The sequence below is a fragment of the Aspergillus pseudotamarii genome (assembly GCF_009193445.1).
Source record: "Aspergillus pseudotamarii strain CBS 117625 unplaced genomic scaffold BDV38scaffold_27, whole genome shotgun sequence".
Lineage (NCBI taxonomy): Eukaryota > Fungi > Ascomycota > Eurotiomycetes > Eurotiales > Aspergillaceae > Aspergillus > Aspergillus pseudotamarii.
In genome coordinates this window covers 198,974-226,883 of record NW_022475041.1, presented here as the reverse complement: position 1 = coordinate 226,883, position 27,910 = coordinate 198,974, and the positions used below count along the sequence as shown (strand labels likewise).

General features: G+C 50.5%; 4 protein-coding genes across 4 annotated transcripts in view; 1 reads left to right on the top strand and 3 right to left on the bottom strand.

Annotated features, from left to right (window-relative positions):
- Window positions 1-203: 203 nt before the first annotated feature.
- BDV38DRAFT_246801 (isopenicillin N synthase family dioxygenase) lies at window positions 204-1,759 on the bottom strand. The gene is made up of 5 exons (XM_032054599.1): window positions 1,506-1,759; window positions 1,282-1,446; window positions 1,131-1,214; window positions 345-1,081; window positions 204-283 (listed from the first exon to the last, which is right to left on the bottom strand). Exons 1-4 carry the CDS (start codon window positions 1,683-1,685, stop codon window positions 512-514), a joined length of 999 nt encoding a protein of 332 aa, XP_031913519.1. The 5' UTR covers window positions 1,686-1,759; the 3' UTR covers window positions 204-283; window positions 345-511.
- A 382-nt stretch (window positions 1,760-2,141) lies between these two features.
- On the bottom strand, window positions 2,142-4,358 carry BDV38DRAFT_87207 (major facilitator superfamily domain-containing protein). The gene is made up of 4 exons (XM_032064074.1): window positions 3,888-4,358; window positions 3,714-3,827; window positions 3,519-3,651; window positions 2,142-3,420 (listed from the first exon to the last, which is right to left on the bottom strand). Exons 1-4 carry the CDS (start codon window positions 4,132-4,134, stop codon window positions 2,433-2,435), a joined length of 1,482 nt encoding a protein of 493 aa, XP_031913518.1. The 5' UTR covers window positions 4,135-4,358; the 3' UTR covers window positions 2,142-2,432.
- A 576-nt stretch (window positions 4,359-4,934) lies between these two features.
- Window positions 4,935-6,442, bottom strand: BDV38DRAFT_246793 (phytanoyl-CoA dioxygenase family protein). Its single transcript, XM_032054598.1, has 4 exons — window positions 6,170-6,442; window positions 5,746-6,114; window positions 5,495-5,689; window positions 4,935-5,433 (listed from the first exon to the last, which is right to left on the bottom strand). The coding sequence occupies exons 1-4, from the start codon at window positions 6,320-6,322 to the stop codon at window positions 5,281-5,283; spliced, it is 870 nt and encodes a 289-aa protein (XP_031913517.1). The 5' UTR covers window positions 6,323-6,442; the 3' UTR covers window positions 4,935-5,280.
- Window positions 6,443-7,762: 1,320 nt separating this feature from the next.
- The window catches only part of BDV38DRAFT_283000 (uncharacterized protein), a gene marked incomplete at both ends in the record, with an annotated part of 28,127 nt that continues 7,979 nt past the window's right edge, over window positions 7,763-27,910 (top strand). The window contains 5 exons of the mRNA XM_032059939.1: window positions 7,763-12,112; window positions 12,164-12,566; window positions 12,621-22,441; window positions 22,472-23,203; window positions 23,256-27,887. Coding sequence (XP_031913516.1) covers window positions 7,763-12,112; window positions 12,164-12,566; window positions 12,621-22,441; window positions 22,472-23,203; window positions 23,256-27,887 — 19,938 coding nt within the window. The remainder of the gene's footprint in view (window positions 12,113-12,163; window positions 12,567-12,620; window positions 22,442-22,471; window positions 23,204-23,255; window positions 27,888-27,910) is intronic.

The window sequence follows — 27,910 nt, the reverse complement described above, 5'->3', positions numbered from 1 at the left end:
AAAATGACTGCCATCTGGTGACCCCTATCAGATGTGAACCAGCTGGGGTACTCCTTGACGCAACCTTACTGTGCAGTATCTAATGGAATGCATGGTTTGACTGAAGTTATTATGGCCGCCAAGTTGCCACCCTGGTTGTTATTACGATCGGCAACACCTGTGTAAAATACTGGATCGCGATCTGTTCGCTGTTGTGACCCTTCCTACACTGATTCGCAGTGCGACAATAAGACAATACTACAATGTAGTAATTCAAGATATGTAGCCTCCTCGTGAAGCAAGACTATGCTAAAGATCAAGTCATAAACAAGCACTCTTATTGGCGTATTCAGACGGGGTCTTACTTGACAGTTTTACTGAACCGCCTTCCTTGGCCAAAAGACGACACAGTGGGAGACTTGTGAAGAATTCGTATGGTCAGGGTAATGCAGTTTAGATAGGGCAAGGGACCTTTTCAAGACGAATCTCAACAGGCCATAGCGGTAATGCGGGTTGAGAAATCCGCCTCTTACTAGTATGTTCGTAGCAGTTTACTCTGATTATACTCCCAGGCCGATAGATGCTCGTATTTCGCCGGTGACTCGTTGGATATAAACTGTTCCAAAGGACCAACACTCTCCGCCCGACTGGGTTTACCAAAGTAAGCCACACTGTACCGATCCGCGAGAATCGCCTCTGTCGCATGTGGAGGCAGTCGCACTCGGTGATTTGCCGAGCGCACGAGAGCATTCGTCCACCGTTGTAAGCAGTCGCCCACATTGACGATCAAGACATCTGCCGTCGTCGGCTCGATGGGGATGAATTGTCCGTATGATGCCTGGTCCTCGACTTCTAATCCCCCAACAGCGTCTTGAAACAGTAAAGTTAAAGTCCCAAAGTCCGAGTGCTCGGAAATCCGCATGGCGCCTTGCTCGCAGATCTGTGCAGTTTCACAGGCTGGATAGTGGTTAAGGCGGAGCTCGCTGGTGTTTTCACGACACTTGTCCTGAAAGAATCCGGCTTCCAGATGCAGCGCAGTTTCCAAGACATGGAGAAGTTCCATGTGTACCAAATGCATTCGTTCATAAGTCGTCTCCATGAACTACAGACTTGGTGAGCAAGAACGCCAGAATAGCTATTCGATACATTACCTTTCTGAATCCTGGGAGATCGGTTTCATCCGGCCAGATATTGGGGTACCGGTCATCATCCGCACTGCCTTGATCGAAAGATTCCTAGCAAAAGAAAAAGAAAAACCAAAAATGAACAGATCCACTCGCTATGAGCCATGGAATGACTTACCTTTAGATCAAAAATCGTCTTGTTCGTCCTAATGCCTTTCTCAAAGCCAGAAACCATAGACAGTTTCTCCTGACCAACCGCAGAGTAACCTCGATGCGGATTGGGCTGCGGTGGGTGGGCAGCCTTGAGTTTGGCCTCGGCAGGGAGGGCAAATAATTCTCTGTTCTATGAAGCATTGTGATGAGTACCAGGGAAAAGACCAGATGGATTCTGTGATGCTTTACCCATTTAAACAGCCTGTCCACAAATTGGCCTTCGATGCCATGGTTTGTCAGTTGAATGAAACCATACTCCTGGAATGCTTTTAGAACGGAGTATGAAAACGCTTCTCGACCCGTGGCAGCCCCTGCAGTAAATTTGGAGAAGTCAAAACAAGGAATGCGTTTTGCCTTGATGAAGGTCATGTCTTGATTTTGGAGGGATGGGTGACAAAATGAATAGAAGGACCTAGGGTTAGATTGACCATCTGCACTTTTGTGGCGACGGGTTTTGATTTCATGTACATATGCAGCTTGTTCTCATAGACAGCTCTAAACAAAAAAAAAAGAAAAGAAAAGAAAAGAAAAGAAAGGAAAAAGAAATAAATACGACCTAATCGCATACGGCTAGTACCAACTACAGAATCTTGTAATTTTCATGATATGGGCTAGCCAGATTCCGTTATTATATGTGGGGTAAGGTAGGATGCATTTTGCACGGAATCAAGACGAATCTTGCCTCTGCATACATGAGCGGTTTATCTGTATTTTTGACTAAATGTGTAATGCATCCATGTACAGCCTTGTAATGGCGCATTGGCTCGAGCGCGCCAATCGCGGAGTGCTTTACGTTGTATGTATACTAGCACACTGCGTGTCAAGGAGTGGCAGAGGGTCCTATATCTAATCTCTAATATTCTATATGTAGTGTGCTGTAGGAGGTAGGCTAGAATAAACGTAAACAATCGCCATCATTTACCTCAGCCACATTAGCCAGTATTGCGCGCCCGAAGAGAGATCAACGTGGGTTGATGTACGTGAAGGGAGAGCCTTACTCCCATAGTGACTATTAGAAGGAAATGGAGAAGGTTGAATAAGCGCGGAAATAAAGGGAACAATATCATGGGGCAGTCATCAAGCCATATGTGAAGTCCAGAAAAATCGGAGGCGGATTCATATGGCTGGGTGGGACACATAGACATTTCGCATAAATCGTTGCAATGAGAAACCCCAATACAAGGACAGAAAGTAGAGCGAACTTGCTCCGAAAAAGGTGAGGCCCTTCGGAAGCGCCCCATCACTTCGCAAAATGAGGGACAGAAGAGATGACCACAATGGGATGCCGATCATGGCTCCCAGGGACTGGACTGTTCGAATCCCCATATAGAGGCGCTGCACCGCTTCGGTATCCTGCAAGGCGCTGGTGGCAAGAGATCGCAAAGAGTCGTTGAGGCCTATACCCAAAGAATACACCACCAAACCAAAGCCGTACACGAGGATGGAGGGCGACACGGACAAGACGAGGCATCCCACCGCGCTGAAGATGATGCTGATCAAGGCAACCCAAAGGTCCACCCGCCGTTTGGTGCCCAGTAATGGCCTCAGAATCCCATGCGACAAGAGGGGTAATGCGAGGAGAACCGCGGCAGAGACTACCTGGCCCATGGACCACAATGTGTTGACACTCGCCAGCTTCCAATGGAAGTTGCTAGAGGCCCACTGCTGGAAGGTGTTGTGGACGGTCATGGCCATCGTACTGCTGAAACAGATGGCCATGACCCGCCGGGTGAGGGGTTCCCGTACAGCGTCCACAAAGAGCATCAACGATTGGGGGAGTTCGACCGTGAGGACCCGCCGAATGGATCCACACCAGAGTCTACATTGCTGGACGACGCCTTCATGTTCCGGGCTGTGAGTCTTGGACGCAGACAATAGGAAGGAGGACGAAGTAGAGTGGTCCGCCAGCTCGGGCTGTTGTTCTATTGCCTGGGAAGGGGAGCTTTGCGGCAGAAACCAAACGGCCGGGATGGTCACCGCATAGATACCGGTGGCTGTGGCGCAAAGCTGCCAGACATCGACACGGAGAATCAAAGAGCCCAGGAAGGATCCCAGTGAGCCCATCCCAATCAGAAGGGCCGTTAAGGTGTAAAACGCATCGCTCCTGTATGACCGATGAGCTGCATGCACTTGTACCAGCAATGTAATCCGGAGTGATTGGGGAAGCCGTCGTATGAATTCCAGGGGGCCAAAGCCACTCACAGTCGATCATCCGGTACATTCTCTGCAATATACATGCTCAGCATGATTTCTCGGACCGGGATTCCCCCTCCCACGGTAGTAAAGACGCACAGGCCTAGAACCATATGCACGTTGAACAGATTGTAAAAGTAAACTAAGTTGGAACGACGTGGCGGTCAGCAAGATGGATCTCAGAAGTCAGTCGGGGCTCCTTACAAACCGATGAATATGCCAAGGTTGCGAGAACGAGGCCGACCGCGTTAATCAAGAGCACAGTCCGCTTCCCAATACTTGACGCCAGCCTGGTCCATAAGGGAGTAATCAGAAATCCTAGAGTATCCCAGTCAGTTGCTGCCTCTCGAGCCCGTCATCACCGATGCTGCCCCGCACCAACCATCAAGATGGACCAAGTCAGTAACCCTGATAACACCGCCACCTCGGACTGCACAGGTTTTATTTTACACCTGGATTCGGGGACACTGCCATCTGGGAGAATCACGTCAGGGTCCGAGCTGGCATAGAACTGGCGACAGAGTGCTTGCTCGACGAGGAAAGTTTGCGAAACGTCCACCATGGCATAGGCCAAGCCATTCAGAGCCATAATTAACATCGCCTGCAAATCGGGTCTCGCAGCCATCTTCGATGCCCGCTGATTGGATGGGACAGTCACTGTGATGGGGCGTCGTTTGGCAAAAGAGTTGACCTAAGTTGGTTGGGGGTATTTGGGAATCCGCATCCAAACCCTTGGAGACTGCTGATTTGTTAAGTACTTGGATGGCAACGGTGACCAACCTCAGGCAGCTAGACCGGTGGCATGCGTGGAAAATGTGACACTGTCATTGAGAAAGAGCCAAAAGCAAAAGAAAAGTCAACCCTGGTTGTCGACCCCTGGACGAATCTCAACTGAACACATGACCGAGTAAGGCGCTGGTCAGCGAAGCACCGCCAAGGATCAACTCCCTCCTGTCACCCCCTCCGGGTAATGCTTCCAAGGCCTCGCAAGAGGGCTAGGGGAGCTTTGACCCTGACCCAGAGGCCAATGCGTCTCCCCGCTTGGATGGGTCGGCGGTGGTCTAGCCAATCGATCTACGGCGTTACACCACAAGCAAGGGTGTCTGGTGGAGGACCGATCGATCGTGGCATGGAGCAGAATGTAACCACAACGCATGTCTATACCATACATCACCCCTCGCAGAAGAAACATGCGCGTTATTGGACTTACAAGAGGGGCAATCGGCGCGGCCCGCCCCATCAGAGTTCCGTTGACGGTCCCAACTTCAGATACGTAGTCATCGTTGTGGGGGCACCGGGATGTAGAATGATCCGATACAGCTGGGGTCAACTTTAGAATCTTTGCTGTTCACCAAAGTTACGAAGGTGAGATGAAGGAAACTAATGCCAATAAGATAAAATACGCCTGGCTGTGACATGAAAGGGGATTTCATCAGCTGATCTCGGACCGTGCGTGTGTGGTCGAACAAGACGGGCGTGGAATTAGAGGACAAAAAGGATCGACTCTGGGTCTCACGTCTTTCATCCCTCCACTCTGCCCACCCGCTTCAACAATCGACCGGCATGTATGTCTATCGGACATTATCACACGGTCCAAAGCCTGAAAGCCGACCAGAAACTTGGCTAGAGGACACGCTACAAATAGATATATAGATATATATATACATACATATAGTTGCGTAACTGACCCCAGTCGGACTCAGTCCCACTCCACATGTCATTTTTAGTTGGAGATCGAAAGAGCAAAGCTAGGACGGCTCCTATGTATCAGCTAATAACCGGTGCTTTTTTTTGTCAGGGCGTCAATGGGATCCATATCATCGCAGATGCCCAGCATCTTATCAGTCACATAGCCAGCGAGCCTCTGAGCATCAATGGACCATTTTTGGACCGCATTCTTATCCCACCACACGAAATCATTGCTCTAAGAAAAGATGAGTCTCTCGTTAGTTGCAATCACGAAGTTGATCAGATCAAGAACATACCTCTGGGCGAACCCAGGACCGGCAAAAGAAGGCCGAATGCAATATTCTCTCTGCGTTGGTCGCATTCGCTCCTCCTCCATGTAGAGCCGACCCCAAGAAAAGGAATGCCTCACCAGGCACCATGTCCACCGTCAAAACGTCCTCAGGGATGGTGGGTTGGCGCTGGTCCCCCCAGAGATGAGATCCAGGTACAAACTAAAAGTAGAATCAGCCGGGTGGGAGTGCGCCATGATACGGTAGCACAGTGTTACCATTGTTGCTCCATTCTCACGGGTCGTTTTCACTCCTGGCACTAGGAGAGACATGCCGATATCAGATCCGATCCGATACCCTGTGTCTTCCTGGCTGGAATGTACCTGTTGCCAGATGCTGTCGTCGCGGTGTAAGGCTTGTGCTTTCCCACCTGGCCGTGTGGCGATGGTATTTGCTCCGGAGAGGATAGCATTCGTGCTTCGCCCTGGCTGACTATTTAGGTCTACAAAGGGGGGGTTGGTAGTTCGTAGGAAGTGATTGATAATGACCTGCACATTCTCTTGCAGGATTATGTCCTCGCGCATGGTTTTGCTGAGCCCGTATAAAAGTCCGCAGTATATTCGTCCGTGATACCGTGCGTCCCAGGTCTTGTGTGATGGTCAGTAGAAATTTCGTGCTCAGGAGAGTGTGCTGCCAGGTTACTCTGTCCTGACACCTTTGCATCAGGGAGCTCTTCATGTCCTGATTGACCTGCTCAATTTGCTCTATCGGAAATCCCGTCAGAATAACCCCACCATCCTCCTTGATGATCTTGATGGCCTCGTCCGGTTGGGAAAGGTGCGCACGACGCAACATGTTGATGAGAGCAGGACTCGTGGTGGGGTAAATGCTAACAACACAATGAGCAGGCTAGTTAGACACAGTACTGAACATATGTATCACACCTCGTTGGGTGGCATCTGGGGCATCCCAACAAAAGTAATGAAGGATTGATCGAAACTTGCAGGGAGGTCGCAAGGAGGATGGCCCAGTCGGGTTAAGTCCAGTCAGTGTGTCGCAATAGTATGATGTATTAGATTACCGTACATACAGTACGTGCGCCGTCGTTACACTAGCAATACCTCAGTCACCATCATTCGTTTACTTCATGCATGCCAGAAATAGAACGAGGAGAATGATGCGACTTCAGATGTGGCTGGCTGACCATCAGTGCTGTCCGGGCACCATTGTATGGCACGTTTTTACTTTGCTTGGACCTGATAATTAAGGACGACCTCGTAGGGATGCAGTACATTACCCTAATTGAATGCACAGGCATAGGCAGCAAGGTGTCACCACCGCCATCTACAGAGAAGCGAGTACGCTATTCTCTGTCCAGACCAACATGATGTCGCAATAGTACTTGGATTTCGATGAACGGCCAGAGGATTACACTGTTTCTCGACTAGGGAATAATCTTCAACAGCAACGGTGTAAACCACGGCCCTAATGACCCTAATGCATGTAAAGAAAATACCGCAAGGTGAGCCAGTTGATGAAATCCAACCCCGCACGGGATCCACAGAAAGAGTAACGCGGTGGAGGGTCTCGGGCTGAAGAAACGGTGTCGGCAGTATACTTGATTTAATTACCGTGCACGCTATGGTGATAGGACTGTAGACTTTGGAACTGTACTGTGGCAATATGGTACCTATTAATACTATTGAGAATATGTATCCTGCATAATAGATTCGTCAGACACGAAAAGAAAATTTGAGAGGCCGAAAACCGGGTGAAAATACTGTAGATCTACAGTTTCTTCAACACTAGGACCTCCCACTAGGTATCTATACAGACAAACCACAGCCAATGGAAAGAAAAATACCGGGAGACTACGGTAAGTACGTGAGCTGAGTTTTGACTCGTATGTTCGAGACCATTTTACAGGAGCATTCATGGTCAAAGAGGTACTGTGCCTTGGCAGCAGAGCTCGAATGTATTGTAATGTTTAATGGTATGTAGTGATCCAATCGTAAAGAATCGAGAAAGGGAGATGAACAGGGATCTGGAGACCCGTCGATTAGTGTGAGAAAAGGATAAGTTGGCGAGAGGAGGGGTATCAGTGCGAGACCAGACAAGTATGCTGCAGGGATGGTAGCCTTCCATTTGATAAAGCATTGAAGAGCAAGACCTCCTAGGACAGGTATCTGGCACATTGAACATCAAGAGCTGGAAAGAGTATCATAAGTTCTCTCCTAGCCCCGTCTGTACTGACAATCAGAATCTCGTGGGACTAGGAGAAGTAATCGCTGCGAGATGACCCGCAAGCATTTAGAACCTGATCCATCGCGGGTCTTAGATAGGTCAAACGGTCTCATCAACGCCAATTCAACTCCAATAGCAAAGCTTCCGGATCTGAGCGATATAGAAAGGCTTCGGGTCTGGAATGGTAGAGCTACCCCGGCAGGAGACCTGCGGGTTCATGATCTGATCCAGGAACGAATGATTTCTCAGCCTGGTGCGCCTGCGGTTTGTGCTTGGGATGGCAACTTCACGTATCAGGAATTGGATGAATTCTCCTCCAGACTGGCTAGCGAGCTGGTAGCCCGAGGAGTGAAGCCAGAAACATTTGTGGCCGTGTGCCTTCCCAAATCCAAATGGACTGCAGTTTCCATTCTTGCCGTTATCAAGGCCGGCGCTGCCTTTGTGCTTCTATTTGATGGCTACCCAATTGCGCGACTACGCGAGATTTATGATCAAGTCCATGCAACCGTTCTGTTGGCAGCGCCGGAGCTAATTGACTATGCCCAACAACTATCGGACGATGTTGTGCTTGTTGGAGACAGCCAGTCTCTGGACTGGCCGCACGAAGTCCAAGGCTTGAAAGATATACCAACCACAGGGAACAGTGCGCTTTACGCGATCTTTACCTCTGGATCCACCGGAAAACCCAAAGGCGCTGTCAATGAACACGCGTCTCTATGCGTGGCCGCGCAAATATCTGGTCAAGCGCTGGGGATGAACGATCAGAGCAGAGTCTTTCAATTTGCATCTTATGCATTTGATCCAACGATCATGGACTTTCTGCGGACACTAATATTCGGTGCCTGTGTCTGTATTCCTTCGTTTTCCCAGACTAGAAATGACATTGCCGGCGCTATGAACCAGTTCAAGGCAACCCACGCAAGCATGACACCCTCGGTTGCACGAACCTTGGATCCAGATGGAGTCCAGACTTTACAGGCCCTGGAACTGGCTGGTGAGCCCATGCTAGAAGCTGATAGGAACCGATGGTGCGGCAGGTTGCGGTTGGTGAATGCGTACGGGATTGCGGAATGTGCCGTCTACTCCGTGCTCCGGTTGATGAGCAACGAGGTCTCACCGCGCAATATTGGTTTTGGAGCAGGATGTACTCCATGGGTAGTTGATGAGGAAGATCATAACTCCTTGTTGCCCATCGGCGAGATTGGGGAGTTGGTTTTGGAAGGTCCGACAATTGGTCGTGGTTATATCAACGATCCTCAAAAGACCAATGATGCCTTTGTAAGGGGTCTACCATGGCTAGAAGAGTTCCGCGGAGACGCCTCCTCCAACATTCGAATCTATAAGACGGGCGATCTAGTTCAGTATCAACCAGACGGGTCACTGATGGGAATGGGTCGCAAGGATACGCAGGCCAAAGTGCGGGGACAGCGCATTGAGTTGGGCGAGATTGAGCACCACATGGGCGCTCTCCTCAATCCCCAGGAAGAGGTGGTTGTCGAAGTAATCTATCCAGGCCATGACCCTCGAGATAATGCCCTTCTTGTAGCCTTTGTCCGTTTATCTGCTAAGAGCAACGTTTCACCATCGACTGATCTCTTCGCACCGCCAACTGATACATTTCGAATCCGCATGGAGCATCTTGAGACTCAACTAAAAGGTCGAATACCAGAGTTTATGATCCCTGGAGCATTCGTAGCGTTGAACTGGATTCCTCTTTTGATCTCCGGTAAGACAAACCGACGACAGCTTCGAGAACAAGCATCGCGTCTGTCGCGCAGCGACCTCGAATCCTATATGAGGACCGCAGCAGTCCATGTTTCCCCAACCAGCCAGATTGAGGAAACGTTGCGAGAAGAGTTTGCTCAGATCCTCGGGCGTCCAGCACGGGAGCTAAGCATCCATGATTCCTTTTTCCGCCGCGGCGGAGATTCCATTTCCGCAATGCAGCTGAGTGCGCAATGCCGAACAAGCGGCTTACCCATTCAGACGCAGGACATTTTCCAATATCCCACAATTTACATGTTGGGTCAGTATATCCTCAGTCGTCGGAGCGCTACAGCGGCCTTTCGCCTTACCCCTGCGCAAAGACTTGTGCTCCCAGCCCGAACTGGCCGGGATGTGCCGGCTCAGAGCATCAGCCATCGACTGGAGAGCCCCATAAACCTCAAACACCTAGAACTGGCCATTCAATACCTCATGGATCGGCATCCAAGTCTTCGGACGAGGTTCACTGCAGGAGACGATGGTCAGTGGATGCAAGCGGTTGCTCCTTTGGACCAGAGGCTGTACGAGTGCTCCGCCCTTCAAATATCAGACCATGCAAATCTTGACCGGCTACGGGACGCTTATTGTGACCGGCTGAACATCATTGATGGACCGCTTCTGTTAGCATACCTGGTACACGGTGATGGTGGAAATCAGAGCCTCCTTTTAATTGCTCCCACGGTCATCATGGATGCATACTCCTGGCACATTCTCCTCTCTGATCTACAGGCATATCTGCAGGGCAATATTCTTCCACCAGTGTCCGACTCGTTCCAGGCTTGGTTGGAAGATGACCACGATCTTTCTCAATACTCAGTACTGACAGATTCAAAACTGATCCCACATGAGGATATTTCAGGCTCCGACAAGCTCAAGCTCGTATCCTACCAGATCGAGCTGGATCAATCGACAACGGCACTCCTTCGCCAGAGCCGTGAAGCTGGACTGCACATCACACCAGAAGAGGCCCTCCTTGGATCTCTGATCCATACATTTGTCACCACTTTCCCAGATCAAGCGCATCCCCAGATTTGGATCAAGCGCAACGGCAGAACGCCAAAATACTCGGGACTCATCGGTCAATTTACCATCCACAGACCGCTAGGGCTTTCGTCTGGAACCAACCAGGATCTGATTGACATTGTGCAGCAAATCAAGGATGCGATTCGAACTGGCCGTGGAACGGAAAGGACAACTGAGACATCGCCCAAAGTAATCTTCCTCTGGGAGGACAAATTGAACGATGTTCCCATAGCGTTCCATGGAAGCACACTTCAATGTGGATCGCCAGCCATTTTGGCCATCACAGCTTATCCCTTGGTGGACTCGGTCACGCTCCGCATTACACACAACCGTGATCTGAAAGACCAAATGGACGTTCAATATTGGCTCCATCAATGGCCTGCATTGCTAGCAGAAGGATTAAAGCAACTAGCCACCCTTGAAACTCAGTTGACCATCGGGGATTTTCCTCGGCTAGCCATGGACCTGTCTGGGCTGGCGAGTCTGGTCGATGCCAGCTTAGCCCAACACCATGTTGAAAATCTAAATCAGATTGAAGATATATACCCGACGTCGTTCATCCAGCAGGGCATGTTGCTCAGCCAGGCTCGGGATCCTCTATCATACTGTTCCTCGACAACGTGGGAGATCAGATCAATATATAACTCCACAGTCGACTTAGCTCGACTGCAAAATGTGTGGCAGCAGCTGATGAGCCGTCATTCCGTCCTTCGCACTGTTTTTGTGCCACATCAAGATGGCTGCCACTATCAGATTCTACTCAAGCGCGCCCCAACCCCTATCAGAGTGTTACAATTAGATGCTTTAGAATCCATTCAGGTAGCAAGGAAAGAGGTTGATGGCTTCTCTGATTTCCGCACATTGCTTCCCTGGGCACTCACACTGGGCCCATTAAGCGGGGGAAGCGTGGTGTGTGAATTGAAAATCAACCATGCCCTGATGGATGGCGAATCTATGCGGCTTATCGTTCGAGACGCTATGCGTGCCTATGATGGCCAGCTGCAGTCACAGTTACCTCCTTTATATAGTCAATATGTCGACTACCTCCACCATGTCCCTCGAACGGTGTCCTTGCAGTATTGGGAGACATATCTCAGAGACACCGAGCCATGTCTTTTCCCATCCTTTGCAAGAGCGTTTACTAATGAGCAGACTCATCCACTCGCCGATCAACAAATTCAGATCAAGGACATTCGCCAACTGCTGTCTTTTTGCGACAAAGAGGGGTTGACATTATTCAACCTCATTCAACTAGCCTGGGCCATTGTCCTCCAGTGCTATGTTGGCACAGATACTGTCTGTTTTGGTTATTTGGCATCAGGCCGGGATGTTCCTCTCGATGGCGTCCAAGACCTTGTCGGCCCTCTGATAAATATGCTAATTGCTCGCATTGATCTGACAGAGAAGCTGACCGTCCGCCAGCATCTAACCCAGAACCAAGAGAGGTTTGCTCAAAGCCTTCCACATCAGCATTGCTCTCTCTCAGAGATCTATCGTAATATTGGTCAGTCTGGAGCAGGCTTGTTCAATACTCTCATCACCTATCAGAAGATTCCACCAAAGGAAAGATTTAGCCTTATCTTCGACGAGATTCGTGACATCCAACCGACTGAGGTAAGTGGCGCCTGCGATTAAGTACAAGGCTGTTTGTTTCTAATTATCCAGTTTGATATTGTCCTGACTGTCAACGCATACCGTGACATGATTGATGTTTCATTCACATATCTGGTATCCAAGCTTCCATCGAATTTGGCTGCTAGCATTGCCGGGGCTTTCAGCACGGTACTGGCCGATATTGTCACACGACCAGACTCTCCTGTATCTGAGTTGAGCGTACTAAGCAGCTCAGACCATGCGCAGATCTTGGATTGGAACACTCCTGCTGTGCCAGCGGTCAGTACCTGCATCCATGATCTAGTATATGCCCGCTGCCTGGAGCACCCAAACAAGTCGGCGGTCTGTGCCTGGGATGGGAGTTTGACGTACCAGGAACTCTGGGATCACTCTACTACACTCGCTGGGTATCTAGTCCGCCGTGGCATTGGCCCTGAGATGCCTATTCCGATCTGTATGTTTAAATCCGTTTGGTCCACCGTGAGTATGCTAGCCGTGCTAAGGGCAGGGGGTACTTGCATTCTGATTGACCCTACCGCCCCAACGGAGCGCATCCAGTCCATGGTGAGCGAACTAGTGCCGAAGGTGATCCTGGTATGCCCAGGTACGGCCGATATGGGCTTTGACTCGGCAGCAGAGAGAATGGTGGTGCGGTCGGAGTGGTGGCTGTCCTCTGATGCCATGCGGCCCCTGGATATCCAGTCTCGTGCCCGGCCACAGGACGCGGCATTTATCATCTACACCTCTGGTAGCACAGGACGGCCCAAGGGAATTATCTTGCAACATGACTCACTCAGCACCAGTATGCTCGAGCATGGACACCGCGTCAACATTGACTCCAATACCCGCGGGCTGCAGTTTGCTTCTTATACCTTTGACATGAGTGTCTATGAAACGTTCAACCCTTTGATCTACGGAGGATGCGTCTGTATCCCATCAGACCATGCCAAAATGAACCAGCTAACCCAGTTCATTGTGGACACCAGTATTAACTGGGTCGCCTTCACGCCGTCCATGATTCGAATCTTGCACCCAGATGATATGCCTAATGTCGAGACAGTCTTCCTGTCTGGAGAGTCTCTACCGGAAGATGTGGCGGATATCTGGGCGCCCCGGGTGAAGCTATTCAATGTGTATGGTCCAGCAGAGTGCACCAACTGCGCTGTGCAGTTCATAGATCCCATTAGCCAATGGGCTGCTGGTACGGTTGGATGGCCTGTCGGAGGATCCGGCTGGATTGTCGATCGGTCCAACATCAATCGGCCCATGCCGGTAGGCGCGATTGGAGAGCTGCTTTTTGAAGGCCCGGTTGTAGCTCGCTCGTATTTTGATCGGCCAGATGCTACTCAGTCGGCCTTCATCACGGCTCGACCGGCGTTCCTACCACCGCTGCCAGACAACCATCAGTCACGATTGTACAAAACTGGCGATCTCATGCATTACAATCCCGATGGATCAATGCGCTATATCGGGCGCAAGGATCGCCAGGTGAAGCTGCGCGGGCAGCGGATCGAGTTGGAAGAGATCGAGGTCCATGTACGGCGCCATCTTAGCCCTAATGAGAATGTCGTCATAGATGTCATCAACCCTGCGGACCAGAAACACACCAAAGTCTTGATTGCCTTTCTGTGGGACGGTGTTTCTCGCGATATCAAGACTGGAGACGACAATGGGTGGTTGCTACGTGCAGATGACCACTTTCGCGCCCATTCCGAGACAATCCTTTCTCAACTCCAAATATCGATTCCAACATATATGATCCCTCAGTTGCTGATCCCAATATCCATGGTGCCCAAGACGAAATCTAGAAAGACAGACCGAGGCTTTCTCCATCGCATTGCCTGTCGGCTCTCTCGCATGCAACTAGAAGCCCTGGTAGCTACAGATGGTGGAATATTGCAGCCCACGACTGATAATGAGATTGTCATACAGCAGATATGGGCAACGGCGCTGGATATGTCTGCTGATCTGATAGGAATCCACCATAACCTGTTCCAGCTTGGGGGTGACTCCATTACGGCCATGCGAATCGTCAGCCTGGCCCATGCTCAGGGCTACCGTTTGAGTGTCGCCGAGATTTTTCGCCGACCAACCTTGATGCATTTGGCCGAGCGTCTGCAGAGACAGCAAGAGACAGTATCCACTATAGCATATACACCATTTTCTCTGGTGGGAGCAGAAGATGATATGCACGATTTGCAGGCAAGAGCCCAGGATGAGTGCAATGTATCTTCAAGTGACATTGAAGATATATATCCATGCACCGCACTGCAAGAAGGGCTGATGAGTTTGACCATCAGAAAACAAGGGTCTTACCTGGCACAGTACCTTTATCTTATCGAAGGGGGAATAGATCTGGATCTTCTGGCCGTATCCTGGAATGCTGTGGTTCAGGCAAACCCAATCCTTCGAACCAGAATTTTCCAAGGACCATCAGGCCGGATGTTCCAGGCAGTATTGGAGAATGGTCCTTCGTGTGAGGTATTACCAACTGGATATGATCTAGACCAGTATATGAAGGCAGCAAAAACCATGAGGATTGGACTAGGAACAGATCTCCTTCAGTCGGCCATCTGCTCTCGATCCGGCGATGCATATTGGATTCTGACAATTCACCATACTGTTTATGATGGCTGGTCCAAGACCCAATTGCTCGAACAGCTGGAGGGTGCCTATGCTGGACATGCTCCCCAGCTACACCCTTTTACTGGGTACATTAAATACCTTTCTGAAAAAGATGTATCAGCAACAAAAAGGTTCTGGGAATCTGAATTTGCAAACCTCGACTGCGAGGTGTTTCCCCCACGAGCTAGTCAATATACAGAGACATCAACTCTGCAGCTGGTGGAACATTCTTTCCAAATTCCGTCCAATACCTCCAGCGTCACAATGTCTGCCATTATCCGTCTAGCCTGGGGGCTAGTCGTGTCCAAGTACACCGATTCGCAGGATGTTGTCTTTGGCGCCACGGTGGCTGGGCGCAGCGCTGCTGTCGATGGCATTGAGCAAATAGCAGGCCCTACAATCGCCACCGTCCCGTTCCGAGTGCAAATTAGCCCGAACATATCGGTAAAAGCAGCGCTAGAGGAGGTACAGACTAGAACAATCGCGATGATACCCTATGAAGCCACGGGAATTCACCGCATTAAGGGACTGGGTGCCAAAGCAGCCGCTGCGTGCCAATTTCAGAGTCTACTGGTGATTCAGCAGGAGCAGAGCTTCTACCAGCCTCATATGGTCCATGAAGTGGAACGATTCTCGGATAACATCGCCGCAATCAATACATACCCACTGACGATTCTTAGCAATTTGAATAAGGACAATGTTCACCTTCAGGTATCGTTTGATCCTAGCATCCTCAGCCAGCCAGAGATCCGAGTGATGGTGCAGCAGTTTGAAGGTGCCATCTTACAGTTGATGAAAGGGCATTCTCAGAGTATCTCTGATATTGATCTGGCGGGCCCAGAGACGGTACAGCAACTCCAGGAATGGAATGGGCAGGTCCCCAGCAGCCTAGATGTCACGGTGAATGAGCTGATTAGACCTCACCTCGTGGCTCAGCCTCAAACGCAAGCAGTTTGTTCCTGGGATGGTGATATGACATATGGCGAGCTTGACCACACGTCCTCTCAATTGGCGGACATGTTGGTTCAGAAAGGGGTGAAGGCCGATGTGCTTGTTCCTGTGTATCTGGACGCATGTAAATGGACTCTTGTGTCAATTCTCGGGGTCATGCGCGCCGGGGGTGCCTTTGTCTTGATGGATCCAGCGCAGCCATTAGAGCGCTTGCACCAAATTCACAACCAGCTGAATGCGCCACTACTGCTGACTACCAGACATCATACCGAGTCTGCCCAAGCACTAACATCAGACGTCGTTTTCGTTGATACGCAGGACTGGGAAGAACACCGCGAACAAACGGCTTGGAGAACATACAATGTGCAACCTAGCCATATTCTCTATGCAGTGTTTACTAGCGGCACTACTGGTGTTCCGAAGGGAGTCCTTATTGAGCATGGTGCGTTTGCTACAAGCGTGACTGCTTTGGTGGACCGGTTTGGACTCGATAACAGTACTCGGCTGTTCCAATATGCGTCGTATACATTTGATGTGAGTGTCCTGGATCTCCTCTCCACACTCGTTGCAGGAGGCTGTCTCTGTATTCCGTCAACGGCAGACCGCCAGAATAACCCCGCCCTTGCCGTGAAATCGCTGAACGCCAATTTTATGCATCTGACACCTTCCGTGGCGGAGTTGATCGAACCAGACGATGTTCCTCAGTTGTGCACGCTCGTGTTGAGTGGCGAGCCAATGACACCAGCACTCGTAAAGCGCTGGGCAGACAGAGTCAGGCTGATAAATGCATATGGACCAGCAGAATGCTCAGTTGACTGCTCTGTAAATAACAACGTCTCTTGCCAGTCTAACCCATCTGATATTGGCCTTGCATCGGGCTGTGTCCGTTGGGTTGTCGACAAGGAGGACTACAATAGGCTGGCACCGTTAAATACAGTCGGTGAGCTCCTGATTGAGGGGCCTATCCTGGCCCGTGAATATCTCAACGACGCAGAAAAAACGTCGGCTGCTTTTATTAAAGATCCACCTTGGATGGGCTACTTCCGATTACCAGCAACAACACGGAGACTGTACAAGACGGGTGACCTGGTGCGTTATCAACCGGATGGATCCTTACTGTATATTGGCCGCAAGGATACCCAGGTCAAGCTGCACGGACAGAGAATTGAGCTGGGAGATGTGGAGTATCATGTGAAACGTGCATTCGATTATGCGAGACGTGTGGTTGTTGAGCTCGTTATATCTAGCAGTGCCGACCAGAATAGAGCCTTGATGGCATTTGTTGAAGTCGATACACACTCCTGGGAAGACAAGTCCGATAGCCAGACTATCCTACTGCCCGCCAGTGAAGCTTTTCGTGCTCATGGTCAGAATGCCCTTATCCGGTTACGAAGGAGCCTTCCAGCTGCGATGGTACCAGCTGCATTTCTCCCTATCTCACAAATTCCATTGTCCCAGTCTGGAAAGGCAAATCGGCAGAAATTGCGACTGATTGCTTCTAATCTCCAGAGAAATGAGATTAGATCTTACATGGCCGAGGAACGGGTGCGGCGTGCGCCTACCACGGCGGCGGAGGAGGTCGTTCAGACCATATGTTGCCGCTTGTTGAACATTCCTCTCGGGGAAATCAGCATGGACGACACGTTCTTCGAGCATGGAGGTGATTCCATATCTGCTATTCGGCTCGTCGCTGCTGCGCGCGAAGGAGGATGGAAAATGGAGGTTAGCGATATTTTCAACGAACCAACACTCGCAGCCCTCGCTGGGATTATCCAGCGCGACGACTCCATCACACAGCAAATATTGTCCTTCTCACTGCTGAGGAACACGGAAGAAGTCGATTCCCTCCGTTCGCAAGCTGTTGATATTTGCTCAGTTTCTCCTGATCAGATTTTGGATATTTATCCAACAACGGCACTTCAGCAAGGACTGTTGGCGTTGAGCTTCAAGCAGCGAGAAGCCTACTGCGGCCACTTCGTACTGCAATTATCTGCCAATGTTAACATTGCTCGTCTGAAGGTTGCCTGGGGGCGTACAGTTGAAACAAACGCCATTCTTCGTACTCGGCTGCTGCATAGTGCTAATGGTCAACTGTATCAAGTGGTTGTCAAGGATGAGGTGGAATGGAAACAGGCACAGGGGCTGGATTCGTACCTTGAGAATCAGGCAAAGTTGGCTGTCCGCCTTGGAGGATCTCTAAGTCAGGTGGCCATTGTTCAGGACGCTCCACGAGGATGCTGCTTCCTGGTCGTGACGCTTCATCACGCCTTGTATGATGGGTGGTCAATCTCTCTTATCTTTCAGGACTTGGAAAATGCTTACTATGGACGGCCACTTCCACTGAGATTGTTCAATGGATTCATTGATTATGTAAATTCCATCGATCAGAGAGCCTTGCGTGATTTCTGGACGGCGGAATTCCATGATCTTTCATGCAGCCCATTCCCTGCACTGCCATCTGCCCACTATGTGCCTTCTGTGACGGATACAATGAAGCATTCTATCACGCTAACTGGTGGACCATCTCGCTTTACCATGTCCACGGTCGTACGGCTGGCTTGGGCGACGGTGCTATCGATCTACACAGGGTCAAACGATGTTGTCTTTGGGGCCACTGTGGCAGGGCGAAGCGCATCTGTTCCATTGATTGAGGAGATGACAGGGCCTACAGTGGCAACAGTGCCTATTCGAATCAGGATTGACCCCGTGCAACGTACACAAGATGTTATGCAAAGCCTGCAAAGGCACTACACCAAAATGGTAGGCTTTGAGCAGGCTGGGCTACAATCCATCCGAAGCTTCAGTCCCGAGTCGGCGGCAGCATGTCAGTTCCAGTCACTATTAGTAGTTCAGGGACAGACCGAGGAGAAGGCTCAATCATCAAACCTGTTTCATGCGGTCGACGAAGGGTATGATGCTAGAATGTTTAGCACATATGCAATCAATATCACCTGCGAAATTGCACCATCGTCGATTGATTTCTGCGTCGACTTTGATGGTCGTGTGGTAGAGTTGAGTACAATGCGCATGATGCTCTGGCAATTGGCGCATGCAACCTCAAGCATCCTCGATGGGTGTTCATTCATCGGTGACCTCCGAATGGTTGGTCCAGAAGGCATGCAGTATCTTGCAGACTTGAATTCTGTTGCTCCCAAACGTGTCGACTGCTGCGTCCATGACTTGGTGCTTTCGTATAGTGAAAGGACTCCAGATGCTGTCGCAGTTGATGCCTGGGATGGTCTATTGACATACAGAAAGCTCGACGAGCTTTCTGCAGTCTTTGCAGGGAGCTTAGTATCCCTCAACATTAAAGCTAATGACATCGTTCCGTTGCTCTGTACGAAGTCTATGTCGACAGTCATTGCTCTACTCGGTGTTATGCGTGCTGGCGGTACATTCCTCCTGCTTGATCCGAACCAGCCAATCCTTCGCCTGCAAGCGTTGTGTGTAGAGGTCGGCGCGAATATCGTCGTCGCTTCGAGTGGCCACATTCAATTAGCAGAGAAGCTTGCTACGACGGTGATTGAATGCTCACTGGAAGCCATTACCTTGAGTGATCCGCTGCAGCCAACAGCCTTGCCAGTGACAACCGCCGAGCAGTCACTATACTGTGTGTTTACCAGTGGATCGACGGGGCGGCCCAAGGGCGTCATAGTCGAGCATGGTTCCTTTTGCACAAGTGCCAGTAAGATCGCAGAGGTGACACCGTTCAACCAATCGACTCGTCTGTTCCAATTTGCCTCTTTCATGTTTGACGTCAGCATCACAGATCACCTTATGCCGTTGATGTATGGCGGTTGCATATACATCCCATCTAGCGATCAAGTTGAGAACGGCCTTCCACGTGCACTCAAATCGTCTCAAGCGAACTATGTCGAGCTCACTCCATCTGTGTCCAGAATGCTTGATCCGAGAGAGCAAACTAACTTGAAGATACTCGCACTAAGTGGTGAGGCCATGATGCAAGGCGACGTCGACCGGTGGCATCGCCACCTCAAGCTCATCAATGTATATGGACCTGCAGAGTGCTCGGCAGCCTCGACTATAAAGACCTCCCTTGAGCCAGGGGTATCTCAACTATTACTCGGAGAGGCTGCGGGGTGTGTGTGTTGGGTAGTGGATCCTGATTACCATGAACGTGTCCTACCGCCCGGAGCAATTGGAGAACTGCTCATCGAAGGACCAATTGTTGGACGAGGTTATGTTAATGATCCCGCGCAAACAGCTGCTGTCTTCATAGACCAAGTGTCATGGCTAGAGAAGTTCCGTGGTGGCACTGCGTCTCGCGTGTATAAAACCGGTGATATAGTACAACAACAACTGCCAAGCGGGGAGCTCAAGTACATTGGCCGCAAGGATACCCAAGTCAAGGTGCGTGGTCAACGAATTGAATTGGGCGAGGTCGAATATCATGTTCAACGCCTGTTTGACGGGGCTACAAATGTGGCAGCCGAGGTTCTGTCTCCTAGCGAGTCGCAGAACATTTTGACTGCTTTTGTGGAGATGCCACCGTCACACGCGTCACTTTTGAGATCAGTGATACTTCCTCCGGAGGCATCATTCCATGCCCAGGTAAAGGCTACAGAGCTTCGACTGCGAGATGCAGTCCCGTCTTATATGGTTCCAAGCCTTTTCCTGCCCGTGAATCGCATCCCTCTAACAGTGTCCGGTAAGCTGGACCGGAAGATGCTTCGGGAAATGACCAGCGATCTCTCTCCCAGTGACCTGAGTGCATATCTTGGCCCAGTGAAACCGAAAAGAGCACCGGAAACAGAGATGCAAAAGACCCTGCAGATGCTGTGTGGCAAAGTGCTTAATCTGCCGCTGGAAAGGATTGGCCTTGATGACAGCTTCCTCTCGCTTGGAGGTGACTCGATCAGTGCAATGTCTCTTGTCGCCCACGCAAGTGCCCAGAGCGTCCGAACTACCGTCCAAGATGTTTTAAAATACACATCTATTGAGTCTCTGGCGCTTTCACTCATGAAGACTACAACGCGAATAGCAGACTATAGAGAGCAGGTAGAAGTACCGTTTGCATTATCGCCCATCCAGCGAATGTTTTTCGAGGTTGTGCCGCCTGAGTGCCAGGACCACTATAATCAGAGCTTTTCAGTCTGTCTTTCTCAAAGATTCCCAGAGACACAGTTGCAGGACGCAATAAGAGACCTTGTCCGGCGGCATTCAATGCTTCGGGCCCGATTCTCTCAGCAAGATGGCCAGTGGATTCAGACTATAACTACCGATGTTGCTTCGTCTTTTTCTTTTCAGACTTTTGACGCCACTATGGATGAAACCGACATTGAGCAGCAGGTTTTACGGACGCAACAGTCACTGAATATCCTGACCGGACCCTTGTTGGCTGTGAATCTACAAAATGTCAGTCAAACCTCTCAATCTCTTTTCTTGGTGGCCCATCACCTCGTCATGGACAATGTCTCTTGGCGAATCATTCTCGGAGACCTCGAGCGCATTCTGAGGCCTGATACCGGAGCAATGGCGATAACTTCATTGCCCTTCCAAACTTGGTGCAACCTCCAATCCCAATATGCCCTTGAGTATTTACAGCCACAGAGGATCCTCGAAAGATCAATTGAGCAGCCATTGGTGCAAGACAAAGTCCTTCAGTACTGGGGATTAACCGGAAAGACAAATTGCAACCATGACGTTCTGTCAACAGGCTTTTTGTTGGACGCAGGTACAACTGGGATTCTAATGGGCACTGCCAACGACGCCTTCGGAACACAGCCGGTGGAGATCCTTCAAGCTGCCCTTCTGTTCTCCTTCATCAACGAGTTCCCTGACCGGGAACCTCCCATTATTCACAACGAAAGCCATGGCAGGGAAGGTTGGGAGCCTTCCATTGATCTCTCTCAAACAGTGGGATGGTTTACCACCGTGTGGCCCACATTGGCTGCTGTGCGGCCTGGACAACCTTTATCGGACATTGTCAAACGAACAAAAGATGCGCGACGACGAATGTCGCGTAATGGGTGGGATTATTTCACCTCACGCTATCTTCATCCAGATGGTTGCACTGAGCTCCCTCTTGACGTGCCTCTCGAGATTGTGCTCAACTACCATGGCTCTTTTCAGCAATTCGAAAACAGGAGGAGTGTCCTTAGGGTCGCTGAGACCCAGTACACGCGGTTCGACCAGGCCAGCGCTGCCCCTCGATTCGAACTCTTTGAAGTTTCTGCCGTTGTCAAAAGTGGCCAATTGAGCGTGGACATATTCTACCACCGTGGTATGGGGGCTGACAGGATTGGCCGGTGGTCTACATCTTTTGAACATGCACTGCGTGAGGCGAGTCGGACATTGCCGTCGATGGATATCCAACACACCCTTGCCGACTATCCCTTGCTACCAGCGGATTATGGAAATCTTGAAGCCTTGTTGAAAATGATCACAGTTACACAGGGGCCTTCAGCATCCAAAGCCATTGAAGATATATATCCATGCACGGGTATCCAGCAGGGGATGCTACTGAGCCATTCCCGGGATAAAAACCAATACATCACAGCTACCACGTGGGAAATTCATCGGCCATCTGGTCTTGATACCAGTCGCTTTCTGCGTGCCTGGCAAAAGGTCGTCGACAACAACCCAGTTCTCCGAACTGCTTTTGTAGAAGGCAGGTCAGGCCAATTATGGAACCAGGTGGTAATGAAACATGCAACCGGCAAAGTCATCTCCCTCCTCGATGGTCGCAACCATACGGTGGCTGTTGATCAGCACACGGAGGGAATCACCGGAGTATGCCCATGGAGTCTTACACTGAGGCAGGGATCTTCCCCCGACACGATCTGGTGTAACTTGTCCATCCTCCACGCCCTCGTTGATGGTTTCTCGACAGCTCTTATCGAACAGCAGTTAGTTCGCGCGTATGAGGATGGACGACTTACTGCACCTACCGCAACACTCAAAGATTACGTATCCTATCTCCAGCATGTCCCAAGCGAGTCCGGGACGCTTTTCTGGGCCGGTTATTTGGAAGGTACAGATCCATGTATCATCACCTCCCTTGGTACTGCTCCAGATGCCGATCCAAAGGCAAAGGTGCAGTATTTCCTGGGTGAATTGGATGATGTGAAGCCACTACAGACCTTTTGTGAAAGGCACGGGGTAACATTGTTCAATTTAATCCAAGTTGCTTGGGGAGTGGTCCTACAATGCTATACAGGGATGGAGACTGCATGCTTCGGGTATCTGGCATCCGGGCGCAACGTTCCAATTCCCGGAATCGATACCGCAATTGGGCCATTTATCAACATGCTCATAAGCCGAATGGATCTACCCGGCAGTAAGTCCATTGTGAAGGCTGTCCAGACGAGTCGATCAGATTTCCTCGAGGCATTAGAGCATCAGCATACTTCACTGGCGGAAATATATCATTCTCTGGGAGTGACAGGCCAGGGCCTGTTCAACACTGTCGTATCTCTTCAGAACTTGCCATCGGAGCCTGTCTCGACTTCTGATCTTTCACTGCGACCGATCACGGCTGATGATCCCACCGAGGTAAGTTCTTCCGCTCTTGTTTGTGTTGCTTTGATGCTAACTGTTACTGTAGTATGATCTAACATTGAACGTGGCCGCCTCGCGCCACAGGCTACAATATGCGTTGTGGTACTACCCACACGCTTTCCTCTCTCGTCAGGTCTCTGATCTGGCGGCGGCATTTGGCAGGGCATTGCAGGGCCTTGTTGATCCACACAACGTGAATATCCGAGACGTAACCCTGTTGGGCGAGGGCCACATCGACTTGTTGCGTGCACGGAATGTCAATCCCCCGGAAGCACAACAACATACCATACATGCGACTATTGCCAAATTCTTCATGTCTTCCCCGTTGGCTCCTGCAGTGTGCGCCTGGGACGGTGATTTCTCCTATGCAGAGCTGGATCGTCTCTCCTCCGGGTTAGCAATGAATCTAGTTCACCATGGCGTCGAGCCAGAAATCTTTGTTCCTATTCACAGCAACAAGAGCAAATGGGTGGCAGTGGCTATGCTTGCTGTGCTTCGTGCAGGTGGTGCTTTCACGCTTCTGGATCCTTCGCTCCCATCGGCTCAAAAACAGATTATTTGCGCAGACCTGAAATGCTCCGTCATTTTATCCTCTCGAGCTACCCAATCTGTATCACCCTGCGTGGAAACGACCATCATAATCGACCCTGAAGAGCTGCCGGCATGGAAGACGGAACTGTGTGTCAAGATACAATCGCGCACACCCGCCAAACCCCAGAATGCGGCATATGCCGTTTTCACGTCCGGATCTACTGGTGTCCCCAAGGGGGTGGTGATCGAGCATTCCTCGTTTTGTAGCCATGCAGAGGCCCAGCATCGGGTTATGGACATTACCAGTCAGAGTAGGGTACTGCAATTTTCCGCTTACACTTGGGATGTCAGCATCATGGACCATCTCACCACGTTCATGGCGGGTGGTTGTGTCTGCTCTCCATCTGAGTTTGAACGACTGAATACTCTTTCTCAATCGGTCCAACAATATAAAGCTAATTGGCTCCACACCACACCCCCAGTCTCTCGTCTGCTCAATCCCGCCGCCGTGCCTTCACTTCGGACATTAATCCTCATCGGGGAAACGCCCACTTCTGATGATCTGAATCGCTGGCAGGGTCGAGTATCCCTGCGTCAGGCATACGGGCCAACGGAATGCACCGTTCTCGCCACTGTTAACCAGGCTGTTGGGTCGGATCCGAGAAACGTTGGACATGGCAGTGGATGCCTTTGCTGGATCGTCAGCCCCGATGATCACGGGAAATTGATGCCAATCGGAGCTGTTGGTGAGTTATTGGTTGAAGGTCCGACCCTCGCCCGGGGTTACCTTAACGACCCAGACAAGACAGCCAACACGTTCATTGAAAGGCCGCAATGGCTGGAGAACTTCGGCCGTCCAGCTGATGCTCGGCTTTACAAGACCGGTGACCTGGTTCAATACTACCCGGACGGGTCTATTCGTTATGTGCGCAGGAAGGACTCTCAGGTCAAACTCAGAGGACAGCGCATCGAGCCCGGCGAGGTCGAGTATCATGTTGCCAGAAATTTTCAGGGAGCACAACGGGTCGCAGTAGATGTCTTGACACTGGACTCAGAGCCATCTCGTCCTTTTCTGGTTTGCTTTGTTCACTCTGGTGATAAGGCAACGGCGAACCCCCAAGTGCAACTTTTTTCCTCGCCTGACGGGTGCTTCTCTTCTAAGGTAGCCCTGACTCAGGCTCGCCTTCGTGATATATTACCCAAGCACATGGTACCTACCGTGTTTGTGCCCCTTAATTGGGTGCCCCTGACCAGCTCCGGGAAGACGGATCGTCGACTATTAAAGCGGGAAGCATCCAGGTTGAAACGTGGCGACCTTGATAAGTATACGAATGTGGGACCTACCGCAAAGACAGCACCAGTCACGGAAATAGAGCGCAAATTGCTCCATATCTGGGCTGACGTGCTGGATCTCCCTATTGACAATATCGGGACTCAAGATAGTTTCTTTCATCTGGGCGGAGACTCCATCACTGCCATGCAACTTGTGGCGAGATGTCACTGTCTCCAGATTCCAATCAATTTGGAAGTGGTTTTCCAGCACCGTACAATTGCTGATCTTGCCGAACATCTCCTGAGAGAACAAGAGCATCCCATTGTATTCGCACCAGAAAAATTGGATGTGCTGTTCAACCTGTCTCCTATCCAGCGATGTTTCTTCCAGCACGCTCCCAATGGTTACAACCATTTCAATCAGAGTTTCCTTGTCGATGTCACCATCGATCTGCCGGTAGATCGCATGCGTCAGGCAATTCGGTCCATTGTCGAGCGTCATTCAATGCTCCGTGCACGGTTCCATCAAGACAATCATGGCGAGTGGACACAGATGGTCAGATCGGATGTTGAAGGGTCTTATCAATTCCGAGCATTGAATGTTTCTCAAGATTTAGAACTCAATGTAGAGCTGCAGAATGCGCAATTGTCCTTGGATATTGTCCACGGGCCGGTATTCGCTGCAGACCTGATATTTTTGGATGGACAGCAAACACTTCTGCATCTTGTTGCTCATCATCTTGTAATTGATCTGGTCTCGTGGAGGGTAATATTTGCTGATTTGAAATCTCTCCTGACCTCGAAGGAATGGCCACCATTACCGAGGCTTGGAACTTTAGCATTCCAGCCTTGGTGTGATATGCAAGCTGATTATGCACAAACCGTACTCAAATCACAGCAGGTGCTCCCCTTCGAAATGCAGGACTTATTCGCCACGCCGCTTGACTACTGGGGTATGACGGGGAGTCCCAATGTGTTTCGAGATTCAGTCATTCGATCATTCACCATTGATCAACCCATCACCGACCTCATCCTGGGGGATGCGAACAAGGCATTCAATACAGAGCCAGTAGAGATCCTTCACGCTGCGGTGGCGTACTCGTTCTCCCGAACCTTTACCAACAGAGATCCACCAGTGATATACAGTGAGGGTCACGGTCGCGAGCCCTGGGACGCGTCGCTCGACCTTTCTGAGACAGTGGGATGGTTCACAACCATCTGGCCAAGTGCAGTCATCTTCGATGCTGTGCATAGCTTGGTAGAGACAGTTCGACGGACCAAGGATGCTCGTCGAGCGGTGCCTCGCAATGGATGGCCCTTCTTCACCTCCCGCCACGCCGCCTCCGCTACGTCTTCCCTATCGGCCCCGGATCCGTACGAGATCCTCCTCAACTATGTGGGGTCCTTCCAAAATTTTGAACGCGACGACCCTCCCTTTAGGCTTGTATCACCGAGTAAATACCATTCGATCCAATCTGGCCCAGAAGCACCGCGTCTTGCTCTCTTCGACGTCTCCGTCGACACGATACAAGGGCAGTTGGCCATCAGTGTGGTGTTCAACCAGAGGATGAAACACCGTGAGAAGATCGAGACGTGGATTAATGAATTCGAAAAGACGGTCATCAGGATTGGAGAAGATCTGGCGCGCCAGTCACCGGGCTACTCCCTCAATGACTTCCCTTTGCTTTCCACCACTTACGAATCTCTCGACATAATGCTAGCGCAAGCTGTGCAGCAGAGTGGTGTACAGAAGACTAACCAAAGGCTCATTGAAGATGTCTACCCATGTTCGCCAGTCCAACGCGGTATACTGCTCAGTCAATCCCGCAATAGCAATCTATATCGTCCCCACTTTACTTGGCAAGTCCAATCAACCCGAGGCATAATTGACTTGAAACGTCTCAGAACCGCATGGAACACGGTGATACAGCGGCATGGCGCATTCCGAACACAGTTCGTGGAAGGCCGCTCCAATCGCGGTTACTACGATCAGGTAGTCATGACTGAACAGCCGGACAACATTGGTCTTTTGGAATGCCCGGCTCGGCCTCCTCGGGACTCCATTCGTGATCATCGTGGGACTCGGGTACGAGCCTCGAACGAACTGTGGCAGCTCCTTCTGTGTCAGAATCCAGCAGGGGAAACCTTCTGTGATCTCGAAATCAATCATCTTTTGATCGATGGCACTTCCATCTCAATCCTCACCCGTGAGGTAGAGTTGGCGTACGATAATCTACTGCCACCCGGCAAAGGACCTTCCTATGGGGAATATATTAGATATATACAGTCGGTCTCCAAGGATGACAGCATTAGCTACTGGAAGCAGAAACTCTCAGGGGCTACTCCATGCCTCTTTCCCAAGCTCAGCGAGGAACGCAGTCAGACTGATACACCACCCTGTCGACCTACTTTGCACAGCCACGATGTCGAAATTCAGGATGCTAGTATCATCTACCAGTTTTGCTCGAAGTATGAAGTCACAATCTCCAATCTCTTACAGGTCGCATGGGGTTTGGTTCTGCAAGCTTTCACGGCTACAGATGAGCCCGTAAGCTTTGGATTTCTCACATCAGGACGCGATGTTCCTGTTTCTCGGATCGAATCAGCTATTGGCCCATTCATAAATGTATTGCCATGCCATCTTACTCTCGACTCAAATCAACCATTGGTCAGCCTATTGAAAGATAACCAAAAGAGCTACATCGGCAGTTTAAAGTACCAGAACTGCTCTCTCGCGGAGATCTTCCATGCCATATCGCTATCTGGCACCCCACTGTTCAATTCCACTCTCTCAGTACAGGATAAGACCCCACGCATTGACCCTGGTGGTTCTTCAGTTAAGTTCATTTCCGATAGTTCTTCGGATCCGACCGAGGTTTGTCACTCTCCCGTCGTTTT

Coding starts and splice junctions, on each gene's coding strand:
- BDV38DRAFT_246801 (XM_032054599.1), bottom strand. CDS start 1,685: ATGACCTTCATCAAGGCAAAACGCATTCCTTGTTTTGACTTCTCCAAA. Junction 1,447..1,505: donor TGGACAGGCTGTTTAAATGG/GTAAAGCATCAC, acceptor AATGCTTCATAG/AACAGAGAATTATTTGCCCT. Junction 1,082..1,130: donor ATCTCCCAGGATTCAGAAAG/GTAATGTATCGA, acceptor CCAAGTCTGTAG/TTCATGGAGACGACTTATGA.
- BDV38DRAFT_246793 (XM_032054598.1), bottom strand. CDS start 6,322: ATGTTGCGTCGTGCGCACCTTTCCCAACCGGACGAGGCCATCAAGATC. Junction 6,115..6,169: donor TGCAAAGGTGTCAGGACAGA/GTAACCTGGCAG, acceptor CCATCACACAAG/ACCTGGGACGCACGGTATCA. Junction 5,434..5,494: donor GGTCCTGGGTTCGCCCAGAG/GTATGTTCTTGA, acceptor ATCTTTTCTTAG/AGCAATGATTTCGTGTGGTG.
- BDV38DRAFT_87207 (XM_032064074.1), bottom strand. CDS start 4,134: ATGGCTGCGAGACCCGATTTGCAGGCGATGTTAATTATGGCTCTGAAT. Junction 3,652..3,713: donor CTTGGCATATTCATCGGTTT/GTAAGGAGCCCC, acceptor GTTCCAACTTAG/TTTACTTTTACAATCTGTTC. Junction 3,421..3,518: donor AATGTACCGGATGATCGACT/GTGAGTGGCTTT, acceptor TCGGTCATACAG/GAGCGATGCGTTTTACACCT.